General features: G+C 42.1%; 1 protein-coding gene and 1 long non-coding RNA gene across 3 annotated transcripts in view; both read left to right on the top strand.

The window, feature by feature from the left end:
- Positions 1 to 1964, top strand: part of ppp1r3b (protein phosphatase 1, regulatory subunit 3B) — a 73628-nt gene extending 71664 nt beyond the window's left edge. The window contains exon 2 of the mRNA XM_034165572.1: positions 450 to 1964. Coding sequence (XP_034021463.1) covers positions 480 to 1325 — 846 coding nt within the window. The 5' untranslated portion in view covers positions 450 to 479 and the 3' untranslated portion in view covers positions 1326 to 1964. The remainder of the gene's footprint in view (positions 1 to 449) is intronic.
- A 6092-nt stretch (positions 1965 to 8056) lies between these two features.
- On the top strand, positions 8057 to 26518 carry LOC117506041. 2 transcript variants are annotated; one of them, XR_004559351.1, is made up of 5 exons: positions 8057 to 8330; positions 15608 to 15634; positions 15723 to 15834; positions 15933 to 15979; positions 25538 to 26518. It is a non-coding gene; the product is annotated as an uncharacterized LOC117506041 (long non-coding RNA). The 2 variants fall into 2 exon arrangements; XR_004559350.1 differs by lacking the exon at positions 15933 to 15979.
- The last annotated feature ends 328 nt before the right edge of the window (positions 26519 to 26846 follow it).

Genomic DNA, 26846 nt, shown 5'->3' with positions numbered 1-26846 from the left:
ATTGTATGTTGACCTCCTGGCCCTGACTCCAAATTTTTAGCTGAACTTAGTGATTTGATTTCTGATTTGATACTCATGCTGATGAGATTTTAATTGTTGGTTACTTCAATCATCATCCTCTTTCAGCTGCTCCCATTAGGGGGGCGCCACAGCAGATCAGTCGTCTCCATCTCACCCTATCTTCTGTATCTTGCTCTGTCTTACCAACCACCTGCACATCCATAAACCTCCTCTTTGGCCTCCCTCTTCTCCTCCTTCTCCATCATTCTCCCTTTTCCCTGAGTTTTTCATGACTGCTGTTGCCAGTGTGCTTGCTCATGGGGTGGGTAAGGTTAGACCTTACTCTTGTGAAGTATGTTGGGTACTGTTGTGATGTGGCACTATATGAATACATTGAAATGACTTTGTTTTCCTGTGCCAGCTTGACGGTTCTGTTTCTTGTCTTTCAGGCTCTTTGTCATACATGCAGTCAGACTGCCATGATGGTTGATATGGCGTTACCTCTCTGTCTGTCCAAAGAAGGGTTTGTTTACAGGAAGACCCTGAAAGGATGTGAGCCCCACCTGAACTCTTGCCTGAGGTTTGCAGAGTCACACTGTTTGGATCCGTGTGAGCCCACGGACAGCAGCTCCTCCAGGAAAGAGTCTGGAAAAGCCAAAAAGCATGTGACGTTTGCGGATCACAAAGGTCGTTCTTTGACCAAAGTGAAGGTCTTTTCTGAATTCAGTGATGTGATTGAGATTCCTCAATGCATCCAGGAGGTGCTGGATCCTGTCCCATCACGTGCACCTGAGGAGGAGCAGAAACCGGTGCTGGACTTCACTCAGCCCTCCTCGGATTATCTCCACTTTCATCAGAGCCTCGAGAGCAACTACATCTGCCTGGAGTACTGCACAGTGAAAGACAAGACGCTGGCTGGAACCGTCAAAGTCAAAAATCTGTCCTTTGAGAAGAGTGTGATGGTGAGAATGACCTTTGACTCCTGGAAAAGCTATAAAGATGTTGAGTGTGCCTTTATGAAGGACGCTTATCCAAACCCATCCACCGACACCTTCTCCTTTGAGGTTTTGCTGCCTGATGGCTTGAGACCACACGAGCACATCGAGTTTGCTATTTGTTACCATGTTGGAGGCAGTGAGTACTGGGACAGCAACCAGGGAAAGAACTATCGCATCCTCTGGTCCTCTGTGAGAGGACATGATCACAACAGCCACTCGTCCTTTGACCCTCACTTTGATCGCTATGGCAGCCCCACGTGTTCTCACGGGCTGTTCCCTGATTGGCCAAGTTATGCGGGATATGAGAACCTCGGACCGTACTACTGATGAAGACGACATGAATCCAGCTCACAGTTTGTCTTCCTGGAGAAAGCAGCTGCTGTGACTTTCTGTGGAATCCCATTCTATGAGGCGACACTTATTGTTGGACAAATCATGGTTTTAGTTTTTCTAAATGCCCCCCCCCCCCCCTCCAATATGACTGTTGCACTTTGTGCCTTTTTCTTCAGTTGTCTCAATAAAAGAGGTTCTGTTGCATCAGAAAAACCACGGTGCCACATGTTCCTGACATGGTGTATTTAATGGTTTTGGTCCACTTCCAGCTGTATTTTCCTCCTTAACACAGCCATCAACCAACTGATTTTTATTGTCAGGATGCAGTTTTAGAACAACAAATGCAGATTTATTTTTTTGCTCGTTGAGGCCTTTGCTTTTACTCTTTAGATTTGATGACCAATAAAGGATTTCCAGTTTTGTCAAATGTCTTTGAAATGCTTTCATGCATTCATCAAAGAATAGGCCCTTGAGCTGTGAGGGCGCCCCCTGCTGTCCGCTGCAGCAGACATAAGCAGTGACAATGTCCTGTGAGCATCTTTTAGTGTCATGCCCCAACCAGTTCCAGGCTTCAGTCCTTATTTTCCCTCTTTATTTGGTTCTGCTCCTTCTGTCCCAGCCTTGTTTTATTAATTGCCATTTTCATCATGTGTTTATTCAGTTCTATTTTTGCTTTGGCACTTTCTTTCTTTGTTACTTTTATTCTTCAGCCATGTTCCAGTTCCGTTCTAGTTTTGTTCTATCAGTCTGTGTTTTCATGGTTTATCATTTAGTTATTGTTTGCCTATTTTTTGCTGTTCTCATTTCTGTTATGTAGTACTGTTATGCCAGGTTTTGTTATCACTTAGTTTCTGTTTTTCTTATAGTTTTTGTCTGTCTGTTCCGGCTTAGTTTTGTCAGTGCTTAATTTCCTATTATTCTGTTTATCATCTTCTGGTTTGCTTTTCAGTCCTGTTAAAGTTTAGATTCCTGTTCATGTTTTCTTTGTATGATCTTTAGTTGTCTTGTCTGTAATCTCTTCACTGCTCACCTGTCTGTCATCCTGTCCTTGTCTGCTCCGTGTCTGCACTCATCTCAGTCTCACGTGTTCACACCCAGCTTCATTGTTATCACAGTCTTCTTCTGATCACTGCACTCTTTCTGCACCTGCACTTTCTCATCACTGTTGGCCACGCCCCATTTGTCTGTCATTTCCTTGCCCATTTGTCACCGCCTTTCAGCATCTCTGTGGCAGCTTAGTTTACACCTGACCACGCCCCCTTCTAGGCCAGCCCTCCACCACATGCACCTCATTATCCTATTACCACCTGTTCTTATTTAAGCTGCTTCAGTTCACTTCCTCCCTGCTCGTTTGCTGAGTTCTCTCACTTACCGGCACTTTGTTCTCGTCCTGTTTATGCCAAGCCGTGTTTTTTGACTCAGCTCTGTGTACCGGATCCTGCTTTTTGTCTCAGCCCTGAAAACTCTGTTCGCTCGTGTACGGACCCTGCTTGTTTTTGACCACGTCCGCAGACTGCCTTCCTGTTACCGAACCCAGGCCTGAATTAAACCATCCTTTAATCATACGTCCTGTTGTGAGCCTGCATTTGTGTCCAGCCTCTGTCTGTGCCTCGCCTCCGCTCAGTCGTGTCATTTAGTAGAACACAAAATCATCATGAAACAAACTGTGACAATGAAATGTGCAGATAAAGACAATGGAACAACCACATGGAGAAGAGCGCAGGAGACAACGCGCACAAAGAGGATGTATGAAGACCTGAGGTGTGTGTGTGTGTGTGTGTGGCAGAGTGTTGCCTGTGTGCCTGGACTAAACTATTGTACAACTGTGCAGGGGGTGGAAGGGCCCTCAGAGATCTTTCAATATTATTGTTAGAACAGAATTATGTTTTGCAACATGTATACTTTCATTCTAATTATATTCTTTTACAACATGAATTGTATGAACATTAATAACATGCAACACAAAATGTATTTAATGCCAGTTTTTTTTGCCCCCCCCATGCTCTGGGCCCTGGGTATATAGTACCCTTTACCCCCCAGTCCGACGCACCTGTTTATTTTTCATTCATTATAGCATAATTTGCTACTTTGCATTCAGGCCCTCACCATCCACTGGTGAAGACATCAGTAGTTTCAGCTTTTTAACCTCTTGGTGCCAATGACCTTAACTTTGTCATTTGACACAAAAAACCTCCCCACTTGTTGCATTTGCTGACTTTGATTCAACTATCAGGTGGAAAACAAATTTCCCAGTGGAAACAGTTTAGTCCGTTACATCAGGTATGGGAGCCGTGCACTGGTACTGTGCATTTCTGCATCCATGCAAGCCACCTTGGGTTGTGAACGTCAACCACCCAGGCAGAGAACCAGTCGTCCATCACGACCTCTTGACAGCAATCAATTATCTGCCAGAGCCAGGTCAAATGTGGACATCCACTTTACCTTCTCCAAGTGCTGGGATCCTTAACACTGAGGCACCTGCGTACTGGATTGTGCACAGAGAAATGGGTCCCATGTCTAAAATGTCACAACTGGATTTGCCTCACAATGGAAATGTCATGTTTCTTCTGAGTCTTCCCCAGGAACTGTTCATTAGACACAATCAGTCCACTAGTGCCTAAGGTTCCTCCAAAGAGCATACCAAAGACCTCTTGTACTTGCCTAGGGTCACTGGTTAACATCCAGCTCTCTAAACCATACAGTAAGACAGAAAGCACCAGGACCTGAAAGACTTGGATCTTTGTTCTCCTGCAAAGATGTCAGCATCACCAAACACCTCTGTCCAATGACTTGATGACTCCAGACACTCTTCCAGGCCTCTCTCACTCTCAAAGGAGGAGGATCCAGAAACATATTGCAAAAAAACAGACCAACAGTGCAAAACATTTGGTACTTCATATTTTATTAAGAAATGACCTGAATGTGGTATCATAGCCTGTCAGGAGAACAACATGAGGAAAAATCTGCAGAAATGAACATTTACTGTTTAAAAACATAAGCTGCAGCCATAAATCCAGCAGCAAATACTCCAATGCTGCTGCAGGCAAACACATGGACAAATTGAGCTCGTTCCTTCTGGAAGCTCTTCTCTTTTTCTTCAAGTTCCTGATCATGAAGTTCTTTTTGAGCTTTCATTTGTTCTTTGATGTGACCAGCTTGGGCCTCCAGCAGCTCTTTGGTGACCTGTTTTTGGGCTTCCAGCATCTCTTCATAGTGTTCCTCCTGGGCTGCCAGCATTCTGTTGTAGTGTGCCTCCTGAACAGCCAATTTCTGTTTGTAATGTTCCAGAGATTGTGTCATAGCCCTCTGATAATTCTCCTTAACTTCAGCCATCTCTTCCATCAGCCTGTGCATCTTATCCTCCATGTCTGACAGCTGCACTGACTTTGAGGATTCAGGCCACACGACTTGAAGGAAGATGTCTGGAAGAGATAAATAACAGAAAATTACATGGTTCATTGTTTACATTCAAATTTACCTGCAGGGTTTGTTAAAAAAATGTTTGTCATCATAGTCCAGGGACCAAACAGGTTTTCAGTCCCACATCAGGGGACTAAACACCACTTAGAAAGAAACTAACACATGATCACAATTATCACAGTACAGATCAAAACATCCCACTTACATCCACCCCAATGAAGAATACACCTGTTACACCTGGATCAAGTAGCAGCAAGCATTCAAATGACACACTAACAAATACATGTCCCTGAGGGATGGTTTGTGCAGTATATATTTGTGAAGATGAGGAGTTGAAGTTATGCAGCTGTCTAATAGTTGGTCTGCAATGACTTCATGCTCTTTGCAACAGTATGACTCCATGTCTGTTTGCATGACAGAGCAATGCCCGCATTGGCACCATGGAGTGCTAGCCATTTTGGACCTGCCGTCACACACATCTCTGGCCGCATTTTCCTCTTCGGAATCACTAGAATGTGAGGACTCATCCCCTGAAGCCTCCTCCTCCCTCTCCGGTTCGTACAGGTAGCTGTTTACACCGACTTCATTGAAGTGATAAGCCATGATTTTGCATATTAAACGCTGTATGCACCGCGGATCTTGACTAAATGAGACGCGAACGTGCTTACCCAGAATCCACTGTACGTCACTTACGGCCAGCAAAAGCTGCTCCCCATTGGTTCTCTCTAAGCGGGTTATTCCTGTGATAAAATTATTCAGGATGCTTCTTTTATGGTGTAAATTTTTACTTAATATGTGCGTATTGTGTTTATGGGTAATAGGTAGCACGACTAATGTTATATTTATGACTAATATTGGTACACTTTACCAGTGTAGGAGCCAGAACACATCCCTGAGGAACGCCAGTATTCAGTGTGAAAGATTCAGAGATTCTGTTTCCATACAGCGCTCACAGTACCTTTACCTTTTGGTAAATGCTTGACAGAAAGTCCAGGATAAATATAATGGAGCAAAAAATGGAGCAAAAACTTACCAGTCTGTCCTTGAATATTTAAATATGTAGTGATGCTCTTTGAAAATTTCTTGAATGTGGAGAATTAATTTCTTTGTCTGCTCGCTGCTGTGGTCACAGTGATGCTGTCAACTGTACAAACATTTGTAAAATGCATTTATGCCCTTTGTGATGGGTTAAAGGTCACATGCCTTGATGACATATGAGCCTTTGTTTTCATGGGCTTTGTTGCATCATGAGGTGACATCATCTAATCTGTTGTTGTGTGGGCCGCTGAAGAGGAGGTACTGCTGGCCCACTAACAAAGGGCGCCCTGCCTGAAGTGCGGGCTTCAGGCACGAGAGGGCGCTGCTGCCTCACAGGAACAGCCGGGGTGACAGCTGTCACTCATCAACTATGACAGCTGTCACCAATCACCTGGTCATCACCCACACACACAAGCCGGACGACATCTCCACCTCGTCGCCAAGATATCATCTACCTTCATGGTAAATTCTCAGCCGTTGTTGTGTTGATGCACGTTACTTGTTTTCGTGTGTGTTGAACTGTTTGCAGGTTTCTTGATCGCTACTTTCAGCTGAGGCTGGGTTCGCGGATGGTGGAGGAGTGACGCACTTCACTCCTCACTCTGAACTTCAATAAGTAGGAATACAGACTCTGTATAAACTGTGTACTTGAGGTGGAGGTGTCTTTCCCACCCGACTAATACAAGAAGAACTTGCTGACTGTTTACTGGGTGTGTTTTTCACACACTCATTACTTCTGTCTTCTGCTTCCTGCCAGCAGTACCAGATCCAACAGTCGGAGACGGTGACCACCTGGGGACTCAGGACTTGGTGGTTCCAGTAAACTTCGGGTTCGGTGGCAGTGGAAATCGTGTGGGATCCGGTTCTACTCGGGACGGACGTCTCCTATCCTCGAGCCTACCCACACGTCACTTTGTATATTTTGATTGTGAACCAAATTCTGCATTTGTCTGTATTTCGTTGTGCACATTTCACAACAGTAAAGTGTTGTATTTTTGACTCATCTATTGTCCGTTCATTTACGCCCCCTGTTGTGGGTCCGTGTCATTACACTTTCCCAACATCTGTATCTCTAATGATGATGGTGAAGAGCTTAAAAAACCCAAATAAATGAAAGTTTCAAAAGTTTGAGATATTTCCTTTATTAAATGAATGATCATTATTGAAATGGTTATTTTTATGTTAAAAATGTTGCTTTAGTTGTGAAATTTGTAATAGATTGGTGTAATAAAACTGATTAAGTACTTGATAAATTTGTACTGTTGTCATCATTAAAATGTGATAGCAGTGTGGAATAGCAAACCTTTTGTTCATTTTCTCATAAAAGCACCAAATTTGGCGCACACATTCAAAATGGACTATTTTCAGATATTGAAGCATCCTGGAACTGAGCTCTAATGACCTACAGGGGTCAGTGAAGAATTACACAGGGGTCAAAATTTTAAAAATGTTCCAATCATCTTGAAAGGTTTACCATATTATTTGTCTGATCATAAAGATTCCAAAAAGGTATAGTTTGGACTATGACTGAATGTTAAGTTATGGGGTAAAAAGAGCAAAAGGACAAAGGTCACTTTCCATTTGTGCAGGGCTCAAAAGTTAAAGTTGCTCCAGTTTTGGTAAAAAGTGATGCAAATTATTGTCTGAGTTAATAGAGATAATAAATGGAATAGTTTGACTGTTGAATGTTTGGTTTCCAAAGTAAAGGTCAAACCACACCACATGTCCTTTGGTTTCTATAACATATGACATATGATGCATGACAGATGGTGCAAAGTGTTCCTATTTAAAACCCTATTAACAAATAACTAGCATCACTTTTTTACCAAAATTGGAACAACTTTAACTTTTGACCCCTGTATACAAACTGAAATTGATTTTGTCATCCTTTTTGCTGTTTTTACCCCATAAATCTATAACATTCAGTCTTAGGTGGTCCAAACTATACATTTTTATGATCAGACAAATGGAATGCCTTTCAAAATGTTTGGAACATTTTAAAATTTTGAACCCTGTGTAATTCTTTATTGACCCCTGTAGGTCAATAGAGTTCAGCTCCAGGATGCTTCAATATCTGAAAATAAACAGTCAATTTAGAATATGTGTGCCAAATTTGGTGCTTTTACGACAAAATGAACATTATTGAAAATTTAGCAAAGCTGTACCACCGTGAGTGTTTGACAGTGTCTGCAGCAGGTGTAGTTCACTTTGTCTCCACTAGGGTTAAAAGGTTTGTTCTCGGCCAGAAACACTTCCTGTTTTGGAATGTAAATCCTTAAAAGTTTTGCGCAGCAGTCTGTGTCTGTAGCTTCATGCAGCGTCTTTTAAACAGCCATGGAAGCTTTATTCCTAGTTAGTTAAACTTGCTGCAAATCGACATGGAGTTTTTATTTTCCGTTACGGCCGATAGTGTCAAAGCTGTCAGGGACGCGATCTGTCACAAACTGTGGCCTGAATCTGGACTGGAAACGAACCCACTTCAAGTCCAGGCAGACGAAACCGGGTCAACAATGGACAACAACGTCTTGTGGCCCAGAGCAGGTCGGTGTGACTTTAAGTAAGACTGGAGAAAGCTGGAAACGGCAACAGTTTTCTGAATAATATTTCCAACCGTACAGCGCAGTGCCAAACTCCATTGAGAAAATATGTTAAATTTAAGTTTCTCGCATAAATTACTTAAACTGTACAAACAGTTTGATCTCTATCAATAAACACGAGTCGGCCTGTTATTCTGCTTTGCCCTTTACACTGTAATCATCAGAATGTGACAATTATTAGCGTGAAAACAAACTTTGACGAAGCCTTTAGCGGTGACGTCACGTGTCGTTTGTTTTGGGTCGATGATTTAAAAAAAAAAAAAAAACCTGTCAGACAGTGGTCTCAGTCATACACTGATCCAATCCAATTCTTGACTGTGCAAAGATCACAGCATCGCCTGTGAAGTCAGTGTCGTTCAGTCTTTCCTCACCAACAAAGCACCTAAAGTGCTGGTTTCCAAACTCCCTGTACATGAAAGCATTGGACAGAACACATCCCTGAGGAACGCCAGTATTCAGTGCAAAAGATTCAGAGATTCTGCTTCCATACAGCGCTCACAGTACCTTTACCTTTTGGTAAATGCTTGACAGAAAGTCCAGGATAAATATAATGGAGCAAAAACTTTCCAGTCTGTCCTTGAATATTTAAATATGTAGTGATGCTCTTTTAAAATTTCTTGAATGTGGAGAATTAATTTCTTTGTCTGCTTGCTGCTGTGGTCACAGTGATGCTGTCAACTGTACAAACATTTGTAAAGTGCATTTTATGTCCTTTGTGATGGGTTAAAGGTCACATGCCTTGATGACATATGAGCCTTTGTTCTCAGTGGGCTTTGTGACATCATGAGGTGACATCATCTAATCTGTATCACTAATAATAATGGTGAAGAGCTTAAAAAACCCAAATAAATGAAAGTTTCAAAAGGTTGAGATTAGGGCTGAAACGATTAATCGAGTAATTCAAATAATTCGATTACAAAAAAATGTTCGAGGCAAATTCTTTGCTGTAGTACATATGTCAGGCCTGTAAGTGGCACTGTAACACTCCCATTAAAAACCGAGAAGAAGACCGTAGAGCATGCCCATAACTAATGTAAGCGCTAATCAATGTAGCAGGTGATGCTACAAGTTTACAACATGGAAATATAGACCTGGAATGGACATGTGCGCCTCAGTCTATTAGCGTCGCTCAGGACAGGAAGGCCCCATTACTAAGGGTGGAAATGTGCAGATCATCAATAATAAACTGACCGCTTTTTTTGCACTAGCGTTGCTATTAACGGATTTTAATAAATGTAGGCTTGTTTTAAAGCCCTTTGAAAGCTCTTTCCAATGAACCTATGCATGTGTGGGTGAAAAAAAAACTTTATGTAAAATGCAGAAATTTGGGGAAATTATGACAAACTGTGCTGCTTTTCTCTCTCTATTGTCGCTATTTGTGAACAGCTTTTAATAAAAGTAGGCTTTTTTTAAAGCCCTTTAATTGTTCTTTCTAATGAGGCCATACATATAAAAAATGTTTTATGTAAAGTGTGTAAATTTGGGGGGAAAATATGCCATTCTGTTCATTTACTGTGATGTTTTTTTTTTCCTGTCATCATAATTCTTGATGGGTTCTTATGAATGAGTCCTTGTAAGTTGTATTCAAGCTGATTCAAAGCTCTAATGAACCCATACATGCCTGGATAAACAATCCTTATGTATGTATGATTTTTACTAACATTTTATTCCAAGTCGATATAAAGCCATTCAGAATTTATGACTTTTGACCCTCAGTCAGGGTAAAAAGTACGTCCTCCAACCACAGTTAAAATTTAAATGCCGCCTGTGACCACATGTACATATTATCAGTTATCAAGTTGTTCACCAATGAATATGGCTTTATACACCCTGAAGAAAACCAAACACCCTGAGACCGAAGGCCGAAGTTGAATTGGTTTAAGTTGAAAATCTCTGAACTTCACAGAAATGTGCTGTTGTCACTGCAGTGACGTTTCAGGCAGCTGGTCAGGTGGGAAAAAATTTCCCACGCTGTTAAGTTTAAAAGGTGACAACATTTTACATTATTTTGGAAGATTTTACAGAGTAATAAAGAATTAAAGTTGAATGGCAACTTTCTGTAAAAACAGCCTGGTGCCATATTCAGCTGTGGACACGTCACACCCTGAGTGCAGGTTAATTCCTCACAAAATCTGATTTATTTTTGACTGATCCACAGCATCACGATACAGGCGCTAACAAAACAAGGCTGCTTGAACATCATGAAACACACATGCACTTTTCTGAGACTCATCACTCTTACTGGGCCTCATGTATCAACGTTGCGTATGGCGATATTTGAGCGTATATGGGGTGTACATCAAAACGGCTGCGCTACTTGGCATTTATCAATGTGGTCGTTGGCGTACGCTGCACTGAAAATATACACCAGGTCGAGAGGTGGTGTAAATTATACACCAAAATGAACCAGTGCTGGAATCCACATAAAAATGAAGATGATCAACATGATAAACAGTGCCATTATACAAATCAATGCATATGTTAGATAAATAACACTTTCCTGATTATACTACATAATAATCAATACAAATCCCGCCTTTGTGGGATTGCTGGTCTCGAGCACGATCCGTGGTCACAGCGCTGACTGCAAAGAAAGAGCTGCTCGCCTTTTTCTCCAGACTTCGAGCCTGGAGCCAGAGCAGCGCTGAGCTTAACTTTATGTGGTGTGATCGTTTTAGACAATGGAATTGATAATTACAACTGTAGTGTTGTCATTCCCTTCGCCCGTGCTGCAATCAGGTTTTGTTTTCTCCATTCGTTTGTTACAATAAAATAAAGAAAGAAATACATCCATCCATCCTTCCATTTTCTTCCGCTTTATCCGGAGTCGGGTCTCGGGGGCAGCAGCTCAAGCAAAGCCGCCCAGACCTCCTGATCCACACACACCTCCCCCGGCTCCTCCGGGGGAACCCCAAGGCGTTCCCAAGCCAGCTGAGAGATATAGTCCCTCCAGCGTGTCCTGGGTCTTCCCCGGGGTCTCCTCCCAATGGGACATGCCCGGAACACCTCTCCAGCGAGGCGTCCAGGGGGCATCCGAAAAAGATGCCCGAGCCACCTCAACTGACTCCTTTCGATGTGGAGGAGCAGCGGCTCGACTCCGAGCTCCTCACCCTATCTCTAAGGGAGCGCCCAGCCACCTTGTGGAGGAAACTCATCTCGGCCGCTTGTACCCGCGATCTCGTTCTTTCGGTCATGAGCCAAATCTCATGACCGTAGGTGAGCATCGGAATGTAGATCGATCGGTAAATCGAGAGCTTTGCCCCCCTACTCAGCTCTCTCTTCACCAGAGAGAGAGCTGATACATTTTAAAAATAAAGAAATCTGAAAAATTAGGCATGTCTTATTAATTGAGCGAGCAAATATCCACATGTCAAGAATTATTGACATGTGAAAAGAGAATACAGTGGTCCCTCGCTATAACGCGGTTCACCTTTCGCGGCCTCGCAGTTTCGCGGAGTTTTTAGTCCAATTTTGCATGCCTTTTTTTTTTTTACAGTGTTCTGTGTTCTGCATGTCTGTTTATAAGAATCTTCTCGCCCAGAAGAAAAAAGAGCGCCAACAACTACTCATAACTGTGTTTGTCACACGGAAACAAACACCTGCAGCCAGGCGTGAGTGGAAAAAGGCGCGGCGTCAGGACGCAGAGGCGCGATCTGTGACATACTGGTCAGTCACTATTAATAATTTCTTATGTGTCCGACCTCGTACGTTGATCATTAAAATTAATTCGTTAGTTCTAAAAGCCATCATAATTATTTATAGGAAAACATTCTATTTTTATTTCTCAAACAAATGTTTGGGCCTGAAAACAGGTTGGTCTTATTTTTCTACTAAGGTTTGAACTTTGAGAGTGTTTACACACGAGAGAAAAGTGAGAAAATGTTCATGCCTGATTGAGAAAGTGTATAACGTGGTTTTACAGGGTTTTTACAGCTGTAAAACGTCTATAATAATTGTAAAAAATATCGCTGACTACGTCGCGGATTTTGCGTATTATGGACTATTTTTAGAACGTAACTCCCACGATAAACGAGGGACCACTGTAACACTTTTTTGATTATACTACAAAACAATTGATACGACGGCTGCTTTTGACGCTCTATTGGCACGCATCGTGATTGGTGGAGTTCTTTTTCTTTGCCGTCTTCCCGGCTTCCATGTCGTAAAATGAGGGTGTGTCTGAAGCAGAGTCTGAATATTTATGGGCGTGTTTATTATAATTATGATTGTTTTCACCCGCCGCGTTTATCAAGGTCACGTCAGGTGTACGCCAGAAATGGGCAGGTGCACACTGCTTGATACATGTCACGGCAACTTTGGTGTACTTCAAATTTGCATCGTAAATTTACGCCACAAGTGCGCAACGTTGATACATGAGGCCTAGTGTCACCACTTGTGGTCCTTTCAATTCATACTGAACATGATCTTTAGAACCTGTATCATTTTGCATTTGTGCATCAAATAGATGACACAGAAAATTCAGTAAAATATGAGGAAAATTAAGAGATCAAATAATCTTTTCTACTTCAAAGCTCCTGCTGCTGTCAAAATAGAACAACATTATTTATTTTCAGGGGCGTAGCACCAAATTCTGGGCCCTAGGTACTTGCCATACTGAAGACCCCCCCCCCCGACCCCCACCACTGTTATGTTCTTTTTTATTAACGCAAACACCAAATTTCTAATGCGAAGCCAAACCAGGTCTAAATAATGTATACCTTAGATCACACCTGGGAGTCAGAACCCTTTTTAAAGTTGGGGGAGCAATATTGAGTTGGGGGGTCTGGGGGACCAAATTGCACCATTTTCTAGAAAAATGGTGTAATTTGGTGCATTCCCGTCTGTTAAAATGCACAGGAATGCACCAAATTGCACCATTTTTCTAGAAAATGATGCAGTTTGGTCCCCCAGACCCCTCAACTCAATATAGCTAGCTTTCAAGCTCACCTCTCTTTTCAAAGAATTTGGTTAGCAGCTGCTTTCCTTCATTTAGTTTTCTTTCCCTGTCCTTTTTTCTTTTCTTTTTTGAAATCCGGACTTTGAGTTTTTAGGAAAGACATATTTTATTTCAGCCTAAACACTAGGGCTGCAACTAACGATTATTTTACTAATCAGTTCATCGGTTGATTATTTTTTCGATTAATCATTTTGTTTGTTTTTTTAACCTAAATGTGAGTTTTGCCATTATTTCTTTAAGTGAGTTATTATTAAAAGGTCTTTGTCACACAACATCAACGTTTGACCTTGTAACAAAGTTCTGATGTTATATTGTCTTCAAAAACATACCTGGAGTAGTGTGTTGTTTTATTTTGCACCTACATACATCACCGACACACCACAAAGAGAATTCCATCAGGTTTAGATGCCTACAGCAACTATCTCAACCACTGACAACATATTACAGCAAGAGTCCATGAAAATATTTTAAAGGCCTGACTAAAGTGTAATACGAGGTCTGTCAATAAAGTAACGGTCCTTTTTATTTTTTTCAAAAACTATATGGATTTCATTCATATGTTTTTACATCAGACATGCTTGAACCCTCGTGCGCATGCGTGAGTTTTTCCACGCCTGTCGGTGACGTCATTCGCCTGTGAGCACCCCTTGGGAAGGAGTGGTCCCGCCCCCTCGTCGGATTTTCATTGTCTGGAAATGGCGGAATGAAAAGGGCTTTTTTTCCATCAGAATTTTTTCAGAAGCTATTAGAGACTGGCACCTGGAAACCATTCGAAAAATGTATCTGTCTTTCGGTGAAAATTTTACGGGCTTCACAGAGAATAAGTTCTGTTAGTACAGCTTTAACAACCCCTTTAAGGACGCTCGGTGCGCCGCGCTCCGAGCTGCGACGACGCGGCACAAGCCACCGGACCATTTCTAAACGGATGGCTCTGTGGATACGAGACCGTCGTGTGCTCTTTCTCTGGTTATCACAAGAGCTGGATATCAGCCATTTTCCGTCAGATTTCACTTTTAACAAGAGATTTTGTCATGGAAAGCCGCGCGGAGGCTTCGCGCATAAAGACCGATTCGCTTTGGAAGCAAGACAAAGGAACACCTCCGTTTTGGCGTGTCAGAGGACAAGTTTGGACATGTCCAGCTCTCCACAATTTCACTGATACTTACTGTACTGGTAAGCATTGAAAGCTGAGATAGACATGTCCAAACCTGTCCTCTGACATGCCGAAACGGCGGTGTTCCTTTGTCTTGCTTCCAAAGCGAATCGGTCTTTATGCGCGAAGCCTCCGCGCGGCTTTCCATGACAAAATCTCTTGTTAAAAGTGAAATCTGACGGAAAATGGCTGATATCCAGCTCTTGTGATAACCAGAGAAAGAGCACACGACGGTCTCGTACCCACAGAGCCATCAGCTCAGAAATGGTCCGGTGGCTTGTGTCGCGTCGTCACAGCTCAGAGCGCGGCGCACCGACCGTCCTTAAAGGGGTCCTTAAAGCTGTAGTAACAGTCCTTATTCTCTGTGAAGCCCGTAAAATTTTCACCGAAAGCCAGATAAATTTTTCGAATGGTTTCCAGGTGTCAGTCTCTAACAGCTTCTGAAAAAATTCTGATTGGAAAAAAAGTCCTTTTCATTCCGCCATTTCCAGACAATGAAAATCCGACGAGGGGGCGGGACCACTCCTTCCCAAGGCGTGCTCACAGGCGAATGATGTCACCGACAGGTGTGGAAAAACTCACGCATGCGCATGAGGGTTCAAGCATGTCTGACATAAAAACATATGAATGAAATCCATATCCAAGACATAACTTGTCAAAAGGGTCATAAAACCATAAACCATCATAATTTATGACCCCCCCCCCCTCCCCACCTCCTCCCAAGCTGCACCCCAAAGCCCTCCCATCTGCATTTAATTTTTTAATACCGTTTTCGAATTTTTAAGAATAATTAAAAAATAACCATATCTTTATTGTAATTATGGGATAATTTCTTTAATGCAGTAATTAATGAAATAGGGGTTTCTAATATGTGAATTATGGTATAATTAAATGTGAATATTTAAAACAAAGTTTTATGAAGTAATTATAATCGCGGTCTCACAGAGGCACGTCTTTTTTCAAGCACATATCTCAGTAAGTCGCCAGACTCTGTCGTGAACACACGTTCATTTAAGATTCAGCAATGGGTACGTTTCCTTAATCCACAGTAAATTTCCTGATCGGAATATAGTAAAATGATGTTTAATGAAGTTTTCTTTTCCTCGAACAGAGCGTGAGAGCCACATCGCCTTTCAGGGTAGGTATTTCTTTTATAGAAATGCTTCTGTTTTTCAAAAAAAGATGCTCGTTGGTAAACATTTTTAATTTCTGTTTGTGTTCGACAGAGCCATGCAGATAAGGCAGACTGCTTCGCCACTGCTGCCGGTAATTGTACTTTTAGAAATCCAGACAGAGCCCATGCAAAACCGCTGCAAGGCCTGGCTTCGTCACAGAGATGTGAGTAAGCCCATAGAAATTTAATTTACATTTAAAAAAATACAGGTTAATAACGTGAAGTTGTGTTATACCTGGCTGTCAACGTGTCAACAATGCAGAAGAAGAGAGTCACAGCACGCCAGTGAGAGGCACTCACCGTTACGCGGTAAGAAAAAACAGAGTGGCTATACGCCCAACCGTTGGTTCAATAAAGTGAATACGGGAGCATATACGCCCAACCACAACCAACCAGTGAGCGCACTTGTAAGTTCACTTCCAGCTTCAACGCGGGAAAAATGTATTTTCTCGTAGTTAAAGTAAAATGATTGTGAAAGGGGCAATGGTTGACAATTTTGAGCATGGCCTCCAAGAATAGAGTACAGCCAACAACTGCAAAACCGTTGATACTGCAAATAAGAAATTTTGCCAGATGGCACCTCGCTATGATGCCAAATACAAATACACATTTGTGCACGATGTCTGCACGCACTTTGAAACAGCTCTGAGAACAGGGAAGGGACATCGGCCAAATCAGAGGTAAATCATAAAAATCTCGATTTATAGCCAATGAGCCTGGTGCTTGTGAATGGAAAATGCACTGTGGTGCATCTCTCCTGTGTGTATGGAATGTGTTTGGGCTCAAAATTCATGTCTATAAGGCCTGTTTTTTTTTTTTTTTTTTTTTTTTTTTGCCTGAATGTCTTCAAATTGTGAAAACAAAATAATTGTCTTCATATGATGCCATCTTTATTTGATATTGTGTTCCTCACTGTGAACTGTCCTTAATCCAGAGACTGTTCATGCAGTTTGCTCAGAACAACTGATAGCCACATGTTTCTGTCTGACACAGAATGACACAGAGTCTGTTCTGATCGCGCCTAACTGCAGCCTTGAGAAAAAACATTTTTTGTGGGAATTCGTCTCTCCACCACCTGTTTCCAGATGAAGTCATTTTCAGATAGATACCAGTATCAGTTTGAGGAGATAAGCTCATGATAACTTGTACACGAACACCATCCTTGTACTCTTATGCCGCATTCACACCGGGAAGGATGCGTTTTGGCGCCAAGCCACGCAGCGCGACGTGATGGATGCGAATGAAGTGACGCGAGTGAAGTGATTTTGAGCGATTGGCGTGTTTGTGGCACGATATTGCAATTGTTTAGTCACTTGCCAATAGCAGTCTGCCTGTCGGTAGGAGGCATCTAGTTAGGTTTAAAACTCCAGCTTTTGTGGCTTCTGTTTGTTCTTCTCGACAAGGGTCAGACAGAAGTCAGACTACCAGAGCAAGAATTTTAGCTGAGGAAGCTTCTGTGATTTGAAGCGAAACGTCCTCGCGTCAAGTAACCCAGTCCAGTCGAAGATTCAAGCTTCACTACTGTGTAAAGCACTGTTTACCATATCAATGGAATGAGGGGGAGGGCTGCTCCTCAGACTGTAAGGAGCCAAAGTGGGCCAAAGTGTGAATGAAAGCTGCTTTAGAAGCAGCACAGAACACTCCAAAACACAGTAGAAGTAGAAGTTTGTGATGTAACCTTTGTGTAATAGCAGACAGAAATTGCTTTGAGATGAAGACAGACAAAGCGCATAGACCATTTTGTATATATTGTTCAAAATGCGCATTTGTGTTTATTGTTTGAACATTTTTGTTGTGCAGTCTTTCACACAAGACCTCAAATTACCTTTATAAAGTGTCAAAACAGCTGTTTATTATAGTCTGCTGTGTCTTTTCAATAAATGTGTGTGGAAAAATTATTTTCCACTTTACTTTTTCCCAGTGGTGGGCACAGATAACCAAAAAATTAACTTCAATAACAGATAATCAGATAACTGAAAAGTTATCTTTGATAAAGATAAAACGATAAACCACCCAAAAATGTATCGGAAGTTAAAGATAACCGATAAATTCCAGTATTGTCTCTGGTACATTTGCGACTACTAATAAACTGAATTTGAGTTTTAACATCACGATCGCTTCTGGAAATATCAAAAGCGACAAAAGACCCAAACAATGAGCCCACACTTCTGTGTTTGAATATCCTGCCTCCTGCTGGAAGCTCTTGTTTACTACATGGCTTACAGCACAGAAGCAAGCTGAGAGCAGCCACAAAGCCCAGCTCTCTACTAATCACAACACTCCGGTCAGGCGGAGGTCTTGGAAAATAAAGCAATGCTGAGTTATGGTTTGGTGTGAATACTGATAGAATAACTCCATTAATGTCATTTCTGTCATTTGTACAAAGTTAAAATATAACATACATCTTTTAATGTTGAATAGTGCACTAATTCTGAAGTTTTGTAACAAACACAGACAGATCGCAAAGGATTCTGGGTAAAATGTCTCTTCTGCTAAACACTGATTGGTTGAGTCATTCATTATGTAAACCAACACCTTAATGTGACGTGTGTCATTTGTTGGTGTTTACAGATAAATGTCCTTTTGTAAAATATTCCATTTTTTATTTGTAAAAACAGGCATTTTTACGGAGCCCTGGAAGTGTCATCGCAAAATGTTTTGCATGTGGAGAGGATGTGTGCACGTTTTATGATGTTGTGCGTAGTTTTATTATATTGTAAAACGTGCACTCAATATTGTCTTGACACATAAATTTTGGCTTTACACTGTGCGAGTTTTGGCCCTTTTTCAGATGATTTTTCATTTATGCGAGAATTTTTTGGGCCGAGTTTCAGGTTAATTGCGCGTCCTGCATCGTGTAGTGTACATGGAGTAACAAGTGTTATGTGCAGACACAGGTTGAGGAGCGGACCAACGTCTGACCGAACCCAGCGCTAAATAACCAGAAAGCGGTTCCACAAAACGATTTTATTTCCCCTCCAGTGCAATAACTAGTGTACAACATAAATATTTGGTTTGTCTGGCGGAGTGAAGGACGGCACGCTTTCCAGCGCCCAAAAGGATCGAAGCCTCGGTGCTTCTGGACTCAGATTCACCGCCAAACACCCCCTAGGTGGACACGACAAACTGACTCTGTGAAGGATGGAAAAGGTGAGGTAAGTCAACAGTTACAGCAAATATCCTTCAAAGGCACACACTATCAGCAACACATTCAGGTCTGAATTTAAGCTTTATGTAAATGAGCAGCTTCTCACAACAGGTGGAGGATCATCAGTCCGCACGCCACGGCCGTGAGAAGCAAACTGCACAATTCTCATCAATGTTCAAATATACTGCGTAACAGAATGCCAAATTACTATTAACGATCATTCAGACAATCATCACCTCTGATGTGTGCTGACAGCATGTGTCCCTCACCCGTCCTCCTTCACAGGCACGATGTGTCAAACCCTGGCGCGGTCCTCAGCGTCTCACAAACAAACATCACAAGGTCGAGCTTCCGGTAATTCTGCTTGAACCACTCATGGCTTAAATGCAGAACGCCATCTCATTATCTGCTTCAGCTGAAAGTCTTTAAGTTTGCACGTGAGCATCATCCACAGGTGCTGCGAGTCAGTAGGCCTGCACGTGAACATCCTCCACAGGTGCAGCTAATAATGCTGATGAGGGTGAAGGACTCTTCTGCCAGCACCTTCTCCACAGACAAAAACCAGTTTGCATACCACCTGGAGAGCAAAGAAAAGAAAACAACACAAAAACATCCAGCCAAACCCCCCAACACACAACAACAAGCTGTGTTTAACATCTCACAACCACCTCCTGACCGCCGATCATATGGTCAAATGAAAATCAAACCTGTTTGATATTATTCTGGTCGGCCGTCGTGAGGGTATCCTGCTGCTGAAGAGCTACAAGCGTCCAACCGCTCGCACTGTGCCTGTGCAAACACCGCAGAGCTGTCTTGTAATGTTTTTTTTTGTCATTTTGTTTTTAAATCATTGAGTGCCAGCCATTTTCAAAGTTCAGCACATCCCAGTGCCACGATTTTTTCAGCATTTGAGTGTTTTTTCAAGACCCATAGAAAATTGAGTTCTATATCCATGTCAACAACAAACATACCAAAAGAAACTTCAGACTTTCCTTTATCATCAGAAAAAAAAACATTTGTTTGTACCTCTTTCCATTCTTAGATTCAAAAATCTCTTTATGAATTTTCATATTATTTTTTAGAAAAAGAAAAACCAAGAACAGGAAAAAAAAAAAAAGAAATTGACACTGAGAACCAGTGTAGACATGAATGAGACATCAACAGATTAAATCAGTGTCAAAGTAACCATGAAGTATATATAAAGTAAATAAGATTAAAAAAAAATTTACCCCCCCATCACTGGCAAAAAAAAAAAAAAAAAAAAGGGAAATACTGAATAACAATAGCCAAGAAGCTGCATTACTCAAAGTTGATTGTGTTGTCAAAGAGACTGGAATAGTTTCAGGAACGGTCTCCAGACCTTTTCAAATTTACCCTTTTTCTGTTGAAGTGAGAATCTGATTTTCTCCAGTTTTAAACAGGACATGATGTCAGCCACCCACTGAGTGTGAGCGGGTGGGGAGGCGTCTCTCCACCTGCGCAGAACGGCTTGTCTGGCTAGAAGAGAGGTGAACGATAGGATGTGTTGTTTGTTCTTATTTAAATTTGCTCGTCCTTCTGCAACACCAAAGAGTGCAATCAAAGGGTCAGGGCTCAAATGCGTATCCAGCACACGAGAAATCTCCCTCCAGAATTTGTTCAGACATGAACAGGACCAGAACATATGAATGAGGGAAGCTTCAACATGTTTGCATCTCATACAGTATGGACTGACATCAGGATACATGGAGGAAAGTTTCAGTTTGGAGATATGAGCTCGGTGCACCACTTTAAACTGGATCAAACGATATCTCGCACACAGAGAGCTGGAGCTCACCAATCTGAGTATGGAGGTCCAGGAGTCCTCTGAGATAGAGGAGCCCAGATCCTGCTCCTAGGCAGCTTTGAGTTTGTCTGAGGAGGTACGCTTCAAGTCCAATAGTTTGCTGTAGATATGCGAAATAAGATGTTTTTTATTAGGGTTTAAGGAGAGAACAGTATCAACCATATTTGTGTCTGTAGGGATATGTAAACTAGAAAAATGAGTAGTGATAAAATGCCGTATTTGAAGATATCTAAAGAAATTGGACTGGGGAAGGCCAAATGTTTCACTTAGTTGTTGAAATGCTAATGTGTTATTAAAAAACATGTCCTTGAAGCGTGCTATGCCCTTTTCCTGCCATTCTTTAAAGACAGAGTCCTGAGATGAGGGTTTAAAAAAAAAAAGTCAGGAGAGGGACACCGTCTGTCTCTTCTCTCGGGCCGTCTTTTCCTTCTGGCTCCCGCATATCGGACCTTTTTATTTTTTTCAAAAACCTGATGGATTTGAATCACGTGTGCTTGCATGAGCCTGTCAATTGCGTCATTTGCTTGTAAGCAGCCTTTGTGTGAGGTGTGTGTCGTGCGCTCTGCGTTTTTTCATTCCAAGGAAAAAGACGGAACGACTGCAGCAGCGCGAAACTGGGTGACAGCGAGGTGGAAACCATTCGGATTAGGAGCGGTATAACCATAAAATGTCCGCACAACGGTGGAGAACGAGCCATGCTCTGGTCCACACTCACACTGCGACCACCCACAGAATGGGTTCCCTTGTGATTACAACTCTAATTTTTTTACACAAGCTAGATCGGCTGATTACCCCGCCTCCCCCATAAAAAAAACGTAATTGGCGCGATAACGCGTCTGAGCGTTACTATCTGAAAAGACGCGTTTAAGCGTCAGTGGCACTCAATGAGTTAAACTTTGATGTCTCCCATCGAGAGTTTTTGTAAATTAAGTTTGAAAAAACTTAACTTGTGATTAAAAAATATCATACAGTGTCTGCTCATCTTCCGGACGAATACTGCCATGAACACTACTGGCCAGTAGATGACAGTAGAGACTGTGAAAACTTGTCAAAACAAAATTCCAGATAATCCCTGTCTGCTACATTTAAGATGCATGGAATTTAATAAACGCAAACACAATAACATCTATAAACTCAGAGAATATATTCACGAGACTTTTAGGCACTAGAATTTAATGCTGTTGTCTGTGGAGCCTGATCAGAGTGTCTGAAATGCATTTGTCCTGTCGTGAACGTACTGAGATTACCCTATCCTACCCATAATGCACTGCTGGACACAGCATATATCCACACTAAAACCTTAAAAATTAGCACATTACTTTAAAACTAAAACATATATCTGATATTTTCACTTTATAAAACTTACAGACAGTAATTTTAAATAACTTGTCCAAAATTAGTTTGGTTAAAATTTGAACCATAAGTTAAAAATGTATGCCTCTGGATGACTTGGGTGATATTGCCCATGTATCAGTATGGTGTTAAAGGAATTTTTTATTTGTGACCAGTTCTCCTTTGCCTGCAGAGGATAGAGCAGTTTCTCCTAGTAGGAGCTCTCTTCTGTTTGCAGAGGGTAGAACTACACATCTGTTAGGAAACTTTTAACAGGTAGGTGCTCAACTGATTTTAAATTTTAAAAATGTTTGCTGCTGTTCAGCTTTGTTTACTACGTTATCGGTCTAAACGTTATCGGACAAAACTTTATCGGAAGATAATTAGTCCGATAATGATTTTTAAAGTTATCTAAAAAGATAAACTGATAATGAAAACATTATCTTCGATAATTATCTGTTATCGGAACTGTGCCCACCACTGCTTCTTCCTTTCTTGGCAGGGGTGGTGGCCAAGTGGTTAGTGCAGAAGGTTCCGGGTTCAAATCCCACCCCTGCCTCATTTCTCCATGTAATGTGGAGTTGCGTCAGGAAGGGCATCCGGCGTAAAACCTGTGTCAATTCAACTCAACATGCAGATCCACCTTGGATTTGCTGTGGCGACCCCGAGTGCAAACAAGGGAGCAGCCGAAGGGACTTACTCACTTTTTCTTTTCTTATTTCTGATTGTAAACCTTTAGTACACTTAAAACACAACAAAAACATATAGATTATGAAAGTACAGGTTGTCCTGAAAAAAAGAGACATAAAACTTGATTGTGGGATGCAGGGAGAGCTGTTAACAGCAATAATAAAACATTTATGCCAGGTGAGTGAACTGTCCAAAAAATGCCCTTGGACCCCAGAGGGTTAAGCAGAAATCAGTTGGACAAACCAAAAGAAAATATGAATAAACAGAAGGCAACGATTATGTCAAAAACGAGAGTGAGGACAGTGGATGTGACAGACATAGAGAAATTTTATACCGCGTATGCCATATGAATGTGATTTGAGAAATAAAAAACGGAGAAAGAATGTTGAAAAGGACACCACATAAATGTAAATTTTGAGATTAAAGTAAATGATTAAGTCAAAAACCAACACAAATCCCTCCGGAGTTCCAACAAATGGTTTTAAATAAGATTGTTGAATTAGAAAAACTCTCTAATCCATATCATATGTTTTTAAAACCCCAACCTTTTGACATTTTGCCACCAGCTGTTCTAACTGTAAATGTGAGAAAACTTAAATTTATGATTGATACTGGTGCCACAACATCTTTGATACAGAGCTCTTATTTTGAAGGTTTCGAACCTGGAGAAAAGACACGTGTCAGTCTGTGCTAGTGGGGTGACTTTGAATGAACCATTTTCCAAACCAGCTCTGTGCTGTTGGGAGATCAGAGATCATCAGTTTCAACATGAGTTTGTCATGTCACCAAAGTATCCAATAAATTTGCATTTTGTACTCTTTTGATGCCATCCTGTCTAAAGGGCCTTTCACACTGCATCCTTCAGGCCAATCCGTCAACACTTCCCAATCCGTCAAGATGCGTTTTTAACGCATCCGACGCATGACGTCAGACACGTCGCTTCGGAAGCGGCAAGGGGGTGGAGATTGCCACGTCACACTCTGGCTGTTTCCACAACCTGAAAAAAGTTCAGCGATCGCCATCTTGAATTTGCGTCGCCTGAACCACAAAAAAGCTTTAAAAAACAGCAGTAGAATGATTCTCCCATCACCCTGCTGGGAGAAGCTTTTGTTCAGCTACTTTTCGGAGCGACATCGGAGGGATATCAATCGAACCGCGACAGCGGGCCGACCCGCATGGAGAAGCCGGCCTTCAGGCATCATCACTGGGCAGACCGAGGCAGGCAGCCGGGGTGATGAAGCAAACCCACTCAGTCCGAAATCTCCCACTTTTTGGATATACGAGGTCTGTTAGAAAAGTATCCAACCTTTTTATTTTTTTCAAAACCTGATGGATTTGAATCACGTGTGCTTGCATGAGCCAACCTTGAACCTTCAGGCGCATGTGAGTTTTTTCATGCCTGTTGGTTGCATCATTTGCTTGTAAGCAGCCTTTGTGTGAGGATGGGTGGAGGCTCTCGTCGTTTTTTCTTTTGCAAGGAAATGGCAGAGTGACTGGAGCAGCGCGACTGCATCAAATTTTGCCAGAAACTGGGCGACAGCCAGGTGGAAACCATTCGGATTATTCAGACGGATTTCGGTGATGTTCCTATGGGCATCACACAGATTAAGGAGTGGTACAACCGGTTTAAAGACGTCCGCACAACGGTGGAGATCGAACCACGCTCCGGTCGGCCATCAACATGCTGAAATGACCAGATCATTTCCAAAGTGAACACTGTGGTGATGTGGGACCGTCGTGTGACTATCCGAGAAATTGCGGAAGAGGTGGACATCAGCACTTTTTCGGCACATTCCACTGTGACAGAAGATTTTGCCATGAAAAGAGTTGCAGCGAAAACATGCCGATGGCTTTGGCACGAAGCTAATGGGGGAGCAAAAGAGCCTTCGTGTTGAAGTCTCACAGGACATGTTGTGACATGCCCGCATCTTCCACAATTTCTTGGATAGTCACACGACTGAAAGGGCCACTGAAAGCCGTCTGAATCTTCCAAATGGTGGAAGTGGAACTGGTGGAACTGTTGTTTTGGATCATGAGGTTATGTCCATGGGTTCTCTTCCGTCTAACCTTTCTGCCCAGGCAGCAGAACTGGTTGCTTTAACAGAAGCGTGCAAATTAGCCACAGATCAGTCTGTTACTATATACACAGACTCTGCTTATGCTTTTGGTGCTGTGCTTGATTTTGGCACCCTCTGGCGTCACTGAGGGTTTCTGAAGTCTGATGGCTCTTCCATCCTTCAGTTTCAGCTCATTTGGACGCCATTTTGCAACCTTCCTCGATTGCTGTTTGCAAGTGCCCATCTCATCCTTCCCACACTGACCCAGTTTCTTTAGGTAATAAATTTCCTGATTATGCTGCTGAGCAGGCTGCCCTTCGGGCAGACCCTCATGTCTGTTTCTGCTCCTCCCACTCCGGTGGCTGATCTTGCTTCGCTCACATCCTTTGTAACTTCCGGTGATGTCTCTCTTTGGTGCAAAGCTGGTGCTGAGAAGGTTGATGGGATTTGGTACAGTCAATATCTCCCGTCTGAGCCCCTAAACCTTGCATGCCTGGAGCCCTTTTCCAAATTTATGCTAATTTGTCACATGGTCGTGACTATTAGAATAGTACATAAAAAAAAAAATAAAAAAAAATGGAAAAATGCACCACTGAAACAGGCCTAAAGTGGGTAAAATGTTTACCATTGGCTCTGATGCAAATGAGATTTCCCACATGACAGAGACTTAATCTGTCACCCTTTGAAATCCTGTTTGGAAGACCACCCCACACAGGACTCCATCCCAAGGTGTTGACAGGGGAAGATGCAGTGTTTATTGATCATGATCTTGTGTCTTACTGCATTAAGTTGTCACAATCTCTTTCTGTGCGCAGGTCTTGAGTGAAGGCAGCCCTTCTGTTGTCAGCTGAACAACCACTCCATGATATCCGTCCTGGAAACTTCGTGGTTGTAAAGAATCTGAGAAAGAAACGCTGGAATGATCATCACTGGATAGGCCCCTTCCAAGTGCAATTGACGATGCATACCGCCATCAAGGTCGCAGAAATTTTGACGTGGATACATGCAACTCACTGCAAAAAAGTGTTGAAAGAACTGGCCCTTGTTCTTAATCCCCTTCCCCAACAACTTAAAGAGACTTCAACCAACCCCACTCCATCTATCATGGCTCGTTGACATCAAGAGCTTCCCAACGTTCAGGTCATGTGTCTCCTTCTGGGCTCTCTGTTCTTTGCAATCATCCCTATATTGAGGTGGTACACTCCAGTAGGTGAATCATTCTTTTACAACTGGAATTATGCTCAACAACCAGTGAAAGAGTCTTACACTATATATGCTTTTATCCAAAACCACGAGTATAACTGCACTGAATGAAGGAGAACCAGACTTCTTCCCTTTTCCTCACTATATGGATGATTCTGAGACAGAACGATGGGGAAACGATGATTAAACGTCAATATTGTGTTTATCGTGAGTAAAATGCTTTCTGAAATTATTATTTTGCCTAGTGTAGTGGAGACACTGGGAATATACTGTATCTGGCGTTAGTTCAGGGGTTATCACAAGTTCACACTGGCGTGTCGGCCAGAACACCACTTAAGGCCAAACTTCCAGAAGGTCCAAATAAAGAGGGGAGTGATGGATGGTTCAGGTGGTTTATTTTCTCCTTTGCAGACAATGTGGTCATGTGGTTTTCTACAGCAAATAAAACACAATACACCAATGAATAAAGGATGAATCCCTTAATCTCCAATAAACAGAATAAAAGAAGTACTGAAATTACCACATCTCCATTGACCTGTTATCCCCACTATCTCAGCCCCAAACATACTTCACCTGACTTATTAGCATATTAACACACACATAACATCTGCAGTGAGAGCCAACCACCATAATCTGGTGGTTGGCTCTCACTGCGGTATTGTATCACTTCCTGTTCTGGAGCACAGCGGTGTTTTGCTGTATCTGTTAGCTGTTTAATCTGCATAGTTAGATTGATCTAGATAATTAGATAACGATTTGATTCACAGTGTAATCTTCACATGCCTTAACTAAAGCACCCTCTCTGCTGAATCACCTCTAAATTATTTTCACATTCTTCACTTTGTGTGTTTTTAGGAATCCGCTAGCTTAGCGCAGCTATTAGCTCTTAGCCGGTTTAGCATGGCAGCTTCTCCTGTCTCT

The sequence above is a fragment of the Thalassophryne amazonica genome, unplaced genomic scaffold, assembly GCF_902500255.1.
Source record: "Thalassophryne amazonica unplaced genomic scaffold, fThaAma1.1, whole genome shotgun sequence".
NCBI lineage: Eukaryota > Metazoa > Chordata > Actinopteri > Batrachoidiformes > Batrachoididae > Thalassophryne > Thalassophryne amazonica.
The sequence above is the reverse complement of the archived record's forward strand: the minus strand, read 5'-3'. Positions and strand labels throughout refer to the sequence as shown.